The sequence below is a fragment of the Hypanus sabinus genome, chromosome 10 (assembly GCF_030144855.1).
Source record: "Hypanus sabinus isolate sHypSab1 chromosome 10, sHypSab1.hap1, whole genome shotgun sequence".
Classification (NCBI taxonomy): domain Eukaryota; kingdom Metazoa; phylum Chordata; class Chondrichthyes; order Myliobatiformes; family Dasyatidae; genus Hypanus; species Hypanus sabinus.
Genome location: NC_082715.1, coordinates 49,472,801 through 49,482,159, shown reverse-complemented (window position 1 = coordinate 49,482,159; position 9,359 = coordinate 49,472,801). Strand labels below are relative to the sequence as shown.

At 40.0% G+C, this 9,359-nt stretch overlaps 1 protein-coding gene across 1 annotated transcript in view; it reads right to left on the bottom strand.

The window, feature by feature from the left end:
* Positions 1-2,355: 2,355 nt before the first annotated feature.
* The window catches only part of mfsd2b (MFSD2 lysolipid transporter B, sphingolipid), a 111,081-nt gene continuing 104,077 nt past the window's right edge, over positions 2,356-9,359 (bottom strand). Inside the window, exon 14 of the mRNA XM_059981824.1 lies at positions 2,356-2,733. Within this exon, the coding sequence (XP_059837807.1) occupies positions 2,679-2,733 (55 nt within the window). The 3' untranslated portion in view covers positions 2,356-2,678. The remainder of the gene's footprint in view (positions 2,734-9,359) is intronic.

Genomic DNA, 9,359 nt, shown 5'->3' with positions numbered 1-9,359 from the left:
TTGAGTGACGTTCATTACTCCTCTCCTGTTCAGCTGATCTCAGAACAGGCTCTGACTCAGATGTGGGGGCGTCTCCCAGGCCTCAACACCCACTTTGTACATCCGCCACCTCTGGAAAAGCTGCTGCTTAGCATTCAGTTAATATCCTGCCATCCCACAAACATTATTGTTTCTTCTCTCACGTCCAGGCCCTTGTATTGGTAAATGTGTGAGTCACAAACAGCTAGATCTCTGTATTTTCAGCCTGTTAACACACAAACACTCATATGAGAGTATACAGAAGATCGCATCCTATGGACTGTAAATTAATCTCATGGACATTCTAACAGTAATTATAATATTATAATAACATTATATTAAGAATTTTAATCATTATTTTAGATTTTGTTCTAACACTTGATGAATGTCAGATGCATTATACTTAAACCATTGTCTTGACTATTCTCCAACATAAGGCATACAATCCATAGCATTTGCCAGATAAATTCTGAGAACTCAGTGGCTTTGATCAGCAAAACATTCAAACGCATAACAAGGTATAACAGTTTAATAATTTTTTTCCTTTATTGAGACATTGCTTGTTTTCTGTCAGCATGGGGAGAAAGTGATTAATCTCTCCCATTCCAAGAGGAGTGAAGGAGAAAGTTTTGGAATCAGTTGTACCTGGTCTCTTCTTTTAGAGAGTTCACCTGGACATGGCTGCTAAAGCAAGTTTGAAAGGAACTTTACTCTGCAAAGGTATACTGGCACAATTGTATATTGTTTTTGAAAATATCTGTCGGTTTTGTACCCCTAGTTTAGGAGCCAGATTGTGGATACTGCCCAAATTAATAAGCTAAGGAGGACAAGGCTGTGTTCACATATGTACAATGCATTGCTTCTAAGAAATCAGAGCTGTTTACATAACCTCAAATGTCTCACAGAGGTAAATCATAACCAACAGCAGCATGTTAAAATAACATTTTTACAATGAATTATAACCTATGTCTATTCAGGATACTGATTATATCCATCACTTTTTCTTTATATCTAATATATAACCTATCACTTATATGTCTCTGTCAGATGTATAAAGACTGCCTTTTAAGTCAAGGTAGTTTCTGGGACATGAACTAATTAATTGCCTTCCTATAATACTCACTTACTCATGATCCTTTCTATCAATTTCAATTTTCTACGACCTTTGAAAAATGCTATTAGACCAGCAATCCAAATTTAACAGAAAGTGCAAAATTTCTAAATTGGATCATGGTTTCAAAGTAACTATCTAAGCTCTTCTCCATGAAGCAAAAAAAAAAGTAGTTTCAATCACTTCATCTGGCTTTCTTTTATATATAGTTGTGTCTTGACAATCTCTAAAATATGTCATGGTGAATGTTAACGGAATTGATTGAAAATCTTGGCAATGTAATGTCAGTATCAAGCTCTGTGTGGTAACTACAGAATGATTCTTAAATCCCTCAATTCATATCCTGATCTGTGGTTTAGTTTCTTTACCTTGCAGTGGACAACCAATGCTCTCCAACCCTAAGATTAACTTCAAACATTGTGCTGATGATTGCTTGGAGCTTATGCTCTCAAGCACTATATCAAGACTTCCTGAGTCCATCACTTCACAATAGATCCTTTGATTATCATACAGATTTAGTAAACTTGCATTCAGTGTTAAAGGTGAAACATACATGTGCTAATTCACAACACCATTTAGTCACTTGCATTGTAATTTCATGCCTTCTCAAATTCCAGGGAATCTTCAACATTCAACACTGTGGAAACCTCATAATAACTTGGCTCTGGCCAATATTCTTCTTTACCTCTTTCAATTTGGAAGATTACAGTAATTGTCTACAGCATGCCTGTAAGTATACACACTTCAAAACATTCAAAGCAAATGATCAGATTATGGATACTTAAAAGCATTTTTGTGTCCCTTGCATAAACATTTGTGGTGCACCAATCTTTTAAAAGTTTGATGTTTAACTATTGTTGTTGATAGTGCCAGTGTTGTTGATTTTAAATGTTTTATTTCATGAGAAAATTGAAATACCTAACTTCAATAATTTGACATTCATCATAAATATTTCTTGTAGTATTTCCTTACTTAAGAATTTGAATCCTCCATTTTATTCTCCAAGTATTTACAATCTTCTAAAAGCATGGATAATTTATTAAAAAGTATAATTATTATTATTGAAAAGCAATGCTTCTCAAAAGAAAAATCTCTGAAAATCTCAATTGAATTGAATTTTGAATTGAATTGACTTTATTTCTTACATCCTTCACATACACGAGGAGTAACAATCTTTATGTTACATCTCCGTCTAAATGTGCAATGTGCAACTTATAGTAATTTATAATAAATAGTATGTTAGTGGTTACTCAGTAATAAATTAAAATTTGAAAAACATTAAATAAGAGGGAATGTGTGAATACTATACATTCCTTTACTCAATGTTACATTTCTACACTTTTTCAGCTTCTCTCTTTATATGAATAAATTCATTGTTTTAGGTTTAAAAAATATTTGCATAAGGTGTATTAAAATATAAATTGTTGCAATAGTCTTTGCATCCTTCTGCAGCTTATGTAATATACACAGATACTGCAGCAGTAACAATTCCTGCAGACTTTAGAATCTATGGCTTGTAAATGATTGTCATATTCAGTCCTGATATTTGTCACAATATTCTCTGCATGTCATTCAGTTGATGATCACAGTTCTGCCTATTGTTCCTGTAAAGCAGAAGAGTACATTAAGTATTTAAATGAGCAATTGTATTTCATTCTTTTTTTTACGAGAATAACAGTTTCTCTGGATTTAATTTTGTTTCCAGGTGTTAAGATATGATTATATCTTTTCCAAATGCTCCATTAAACAAAGTGATTTAAGTGGACTTCAACCCTGAGAATCAGGCGAGCAGGTTTGGCTGACCTGCTCCTGTGGTTCTGAAGGAGCATTCACAATCAGCAGATGTCATTTCAGTAGTCTCTTTCTGCTGGGCATCTCTGCCAGTCTGTCATTATAGGTCTGTTAGAGGAGCTAGCAGATGTGATGCTGGTGGTTGCTTCAATGGGGCAGTGATGTGGCTCTTCTCTGTTTGGAAAGCCTGGGCAAAGATGAAAGGAAATCGATTCTAAATGCTCTTCTGTCACAATGGTCACTGTGATCAACGGTGATACTATTTTGCCCTATCTACAGCCAAACTGAGATTACTTCATGCTTGGGTATTTTCAGGTTTGACTGTAAGAAAGATGAAAGAGACAACATTTCTGGAAATCCTCTATCTGTTGTCAGAATGGGCTTGGAGACAGTTGCAAAAATTCCAACTTTAGTTTTGTACAGAGAAGGGCAGAGACATGGCAGAACCAGTTCACAACTAAAAGTCCAGCATAGTCTTTCCCTCAATCCAGCGCACATCATGGTGCCTCACTTGAGAATTCTGTACTTCTTATTTCTTTAAAGTAAAATATAGAATGCTTTGTGTCTATATTACAAAAAAACTAGACATATTCTGATGAAGGATCTCAGACCCAAAGCACTAACCTTGTTTCCTTTTCCTTTGGTAATGCCAGACCTACTGAGTTTTTGTGGCATTTTCTGTTTTTAATTCAGACTTGCAGTTTTTAAAAATGATGTTCATAAAAATATTAGTTCTCTTTTCAATTTTTCCAATTCCATGGAAGTGCCAATTTTTAAGAAATCATTAAACATAAGCACAAGAATATAAGCAAATTGTACCAGGAGTAAGTCACTTATCCCTCCTTTCAATATGATCGTGGCAGCTCTACCCCAGGCCTATACCTTCACTGTGCCAGATGTCCAATGTCCTTAATCCCCTCACCTCTCAAAAATGAATCTACTTCCACGTTAAAGTCTTTCTCATGATCTAGCTTCCACAACTGTCAGGAGCAGATAATACCAGAGATTCACCACCCTTCGAGAGAAGAAGTTTCTATGAAGCTCAGTTTTAATTGACTCGCTCCTTATCTTGAAACTATGTGCCCTCATTCGAAACTCTCATTGGTGAAAGCATCCTGCGGTCTACTCTGTAATGTCTCCTTAGGATTCAAATTCAGCACGACACTTTATCCTGGGTACTTTAAATGTTCAGGTGCCATCAAGGTGACTGAAGTGAACTCTTAGGTTGAGATACGATTTTAATCAGCTTTAAGAGCAATCTACTACATTTGTACAAGAGTTGAAGCTTGCATTATTCTACTGTATGGAGAAAGATGTTGGGCTGATTCCTATTTACAGTGCCTTCTGATATTAACGAGGCTGCATGGCACTTTAGCTTTTGTGCCGGATCCAATGTCCTCTGCTAATGGCAATAGAAGGTAAAGAAATAAACAAGTTCCTGCTAAAGATTTCACAACCTACTTAAGCACAGACAAGAGAAAATCTGCAGATGCTGGAAATCCAAAACAACACAGACAAAATGCTGGAGGAACTCAGCAGGACAGGCAGCATCTATGGGGAAAAAAGTACAGTTGGCGTTTCAGGCCAAGACCAGGGCCAATTCCTCCAGCTTTTTGTGTGTGTTGCTTACACCCTGCTAAGTATAGTTTTTCCTTTAATATTACTTCTGCTGAGTACTTGAGGAGGTTTCTTGAAATGCATCTTTTGTGAGTTTCTGGGGTGGATTATCAAGTCTACCAATAACTGTTAACATTTCGCCTGGGAATTACCTGAATGCCATCTGAAATAAATGCATCCAATGCCTCGCTTTCTATGCCAACTTATCAGGGGTAAGTGGTGCTTGGTCAGGGGCACCTTGACAGGAGACTCTCAGGAGGCAAACATGATCAGCATTTAAAGGAAAATGGGACAGGAAGTGGGGGTGACTCTTGTACTTCTACCCTCCCTGTTGGTTCATGATATCACTCCTACTCAGGATCTCCTTCACTAGTCAAACCTTTCACGTGGTCTCTGAGCCATCCATTCTATCTACTGGAAGGGCACCATTGGAAAGGAAGGCATTGGCAACATCTACTCAAATGGAGTACTGCTTCTCACCATAGGCTGAGCAAAATCTTATAATCAAGAACATACTCTTAAGCCAGAAAAATAAATTCAGTGCATCTTGGCAGTACCTCTGATCTCAACAATGGAATCTCATTGACGATGTCATTGCCTGAGCTAGGGACCACCCTGTTATCGATACCACAAGGGTTATGTTTGGCACAGATGACTGCTGGACAACCACCACATCCATCAGACTCATGAAAAAGAGGAATGTTCATAAGAAGCAGACCAGGCCAAGGCTAAAGTTTGAGAGACTGTTTGACACTGTCACCCAAGCCTTGTTTGGGGTAAACCTCCAACAGGAACATCCAAAGGATAGCAAAGAATCTGCTGAAATCTACCATCCTCAAACCTGCAAACACATTCTTGGGTACAAGTCCAGAAATTATCAGGACTAGTTTGACATGGAGGTAGATCAACTTATCTCCAAGAAAGGGAAAGTCATTTGTGCCTGGCAAAAAGACTTTAGCAGCAAGGCCAAAAGGGAAGCTTACTCCAGAGCTAAAGTAGTGTGAGGGAGCTAAAGAATTCTCGGTGGACTGAGAAAGCTCTGGAAATCCAGAGACTGGCAGACCCTGGTGACACAAGAAGCTTCTTCAGTGCCACCAAAGTAATCTATGGTCCATGTTACTGTGAATTAAACCCTATGCACTCAAAGGATGGGAAGAACTTGCTAAATGTACTGACAATGAGAACTTTTTCAAGAAATTTTTAAGCACAAGAGCACTGCTGAACCAAAAGTTATTAACCAAATCCTGCTGAGGCCTGTGAGGGATGACATTGGGGAACCTCTTGTATGCAAGAGGTCCAAGATGCTATCAGGAACCTGAAAAATAATAAAGTCATTGGTCCTAGCAGTGATCCTCAGGGAAGGTGGACTCCTATACCACATACATACCCTGCTCCTACAGGTCTGGGAAAAGGATAACTGTCCTTAGTGCTCAGGGATGCTCTAATAGTGGGAGGTAAGGCAGCCTGTGGCAATTACAGAGGCAGCTCCCTCCTGTCGACATGCATGTATCATTATCAACTGACTCCATCCGCTATCTGACGTAGTACTCAATGCATCACAGTGAGGCTTCCATCCATCTAGAGGTACCGCAGGCATGCCAACTGCATGAAAACACCATGAAAAAGTACAAAGGCTTTCTGCTTGGTTTTCATAGATTTGACAGAGGCATTTGGTACAGTAGACCACCAAGTTCTCTGGCATATACCATGTGGTAGACCATGTATATCTGTCTGGACACGCCCCTCTGCTGACTGCTCCTGTGGCTGCTCCCACAGACCCCTGGATAACCTTCCACATGGAGGGTTAGTTAAGAAGGTTCAGTCGTTAGGTATTAATGCTGGAGTAATAAAATGGATTCAACAGTGGCTAGATGGGAGATGCCAGATAGTAGTGGTGGATAATTGTTTATCGGGATGGAGGCCGGTGACTAGCGGGGTGCCTCAGGGATCTGTTTTGGGCCCAATGTTGTTTGTAATATACATAAATGATCTGGATGATGAGGTGGTAAATTGGATTAGTAAGTATGCCGGTGATACTAAGGTAGGAGGTGTTGTGGATAATGAGGTGGGTTTTCAAAGCTTGCAGGGAGATTTATGCCAGTTAGAAGAATGGGCTGAACCGAACGTTGCCAGATGGAGTTTAATGCTGAGAAGTGTGAGGTTCTACATTTTGGCAGGAATAATCCAAATAGAACATACAGGGTAAATGGTAGGGCATTGAGGAATGCAGTGGAACAGAGAGATCTAGGAATAACAGTGCATAGTTCCCTGAAGGTGGAGTCTCATGTAGATAGGGTGGTGAAGAAGGCTTTTGGAACGCTGGCCTTTATAAATCAAAGCACTGAGTACAGAAGTTGGGATGTAATGTTAAAATTATACAAGGCATTGGTAAGGCCAAATTTGGAATATTGTGTACAGTTCTGGTCACCGAATTATAGGAAAGATATCAATAAATTAGAGAGAGTGCAGAGACGATTTACTAGGATGTTACCTGGGTTTCAGCACTTAAGTTACAGAGAAAGGTTGAACAAGTTAGGTCTCTATTCATTGGAGCGTAGAAGGTTGAGGGGGGATTTGATCGAGGTATTTAAAATTTTGAGAGGGATAGATAGAGTTGATGTGAATAGGCTGTTTCCATTGAGAGCAGGGGAGATTCAAACGAGAGGACATGATTTGAGAGTTAGGGGGCAGAAGTTTAAGGGAAACACGAGGGGGTATTTCTTTACTCAAAGAGTGATAGCTGTGTGGAATGAGCTTCCTGTAGAAGTAGTAGAGGTCAGTTCAGTTGTGTCACTTAAGGTAAAATTGGATAGGTATATGGACAGGAAAGGAGTGGAGGGTTATGGGCTGAGTGCGCGGGACTAGGTGAGATTAAGAGTTCGGCACGGACTAGGAAGGCCGAGATGGCCTGTTTCCGTGCTGTGATTGTTATATGGTTATATAAGGTTAAGGTGATTGAGTCACTGCTCCTCCCACAGTCCAGGGCAGTCATCTGGCATGGACGTGGTCCATTTTACTGCAAATAAAAGCCTTTCAGTATTTCCTCGACTTCCAGTCATTTGGAGTTATTGATAGTGCATCATACCATCAAGACATGGCTGCCCTGACAAATACTTATGAATGCTGAGGCCTCTACAGAGTCAGAACCCTTCACTGTCAACACAGGAGTCAGACAGAGCTGCATCATTGCACCCACCCTATTTGCCGCTTTTATTGCTGCTATTCTTCACCTCAATGGCCAAGACCAGTCACAGGGAATCTCTATCATGCCTAGAATGGACAACAAGCTTTTCAACCCCAACTGGTTCAAGGCCAAGAACAAGGTCAGCACCTGAACTATCATGGAGCTTCAGCATGGGGACGACAATGCCATCGCCAGCACCTCTGAAGAAGATCTCCAATATATCCTGAAAGCCTTTGCCAAGGCATATAGGACCCTGGTCTTGTTTAGAATATAAAAAAACACAGGTCCTATATCAGCTACCACTCAACCAGCTATTTAGCCCACCCTCCATAAAACTTGACAATATCACCCTTAAACATGTAGACCACTCTCCCTACTTTGGCAGCATTCTCTCAAAAGCAGACATCTATTTATGATTAAGGAAAAGAGTTTTGAAGGCCATGATGTTCAGGTCCAAACAAAACTTTTGGTCTTTAAAGCAGTCGAACTTCCTACATTCCTGGACAGGGATGGGCTCTGCCAGGTTTTAGATGCCCAAGACACTCCGTACGATGAGCAATCACCAAAACGATCGGTGCAAAAAGTTTGTCATGACAGTGCTCTGACGACTCCACCAGGAGTTAAGGGCACACACACTCTTCCTACTTTATAATATGGAGCTGAATCAAGGATCACCTACAATAGGCACCTGAAAGCCCTGGAACAATATCACCAAAAATAATTACCGGAATATTTTGAGGATCAGCTGGAAGGACAGGCACACTAACACCAGTATACTGGAGGAAGCCAATATGAACAGTACCTCCATCACATAAACCAACACCAACTCCACGCAATACCTAACTCGTCTCCTCAATCAGATTCCTTACTGCCGACTGAAGGAAGGTCGGCAAGCCCTGGTTGACAAAGAAAATGCTTCAAAGATAATATCAAAATTATCCTGAAGAAATTCAACATTTACATCCAAAATCCGGGATGGCACTGCACTCAGTAGATAGATCTGGAGGAAATCTGTTCAAGAGGGAGCTGCGCTACATGAGAGCGACCTCCGCTGTGCCACAGAGAACAAACAGCAGCTGCAGAAGGAGAGACTGAATAGTCAAAGGACCTAACAATGAACCACAGCCACCACTTACACCTGTCCAGACTGACCAGAATATGTGGATCCCGGATCAGCCTCTACAGTCACCTGAAGACCCGCCAATAGCTAATCACTCAGGAGAACATCATACTCAACTTGAGTGACCGTACCACCGCCGTTGCCATGTGTCATTCTGCGGAAGTGTGTAGGCCTGGTACTGCCCTATGAATTCTTTCAGCATTTAAATAACAAACCCAAATGTTTTTCACACATTCAGGCAATTTAAAATTATCATATTAAGCAAATAGACCTAAATTTGCATGCTGCCTGCAGGTTTGCAAGCAGATCTGATTAGCACATCCACTGTTTAGCACCTGTTTGCAGTTTTGTACCAATTAACTTTCAGTATCTTCGAGCATTAATCACATATTGATTTTAATGGTATATTTAGAAATCTGAATGTAATAATTAGATGCCTGAATCACGAATATTCTTTACATGAACCCTTATTACTTGCAATAGAGAGAGTACAACAAAGGTTCCTGGGATGGTGGCTT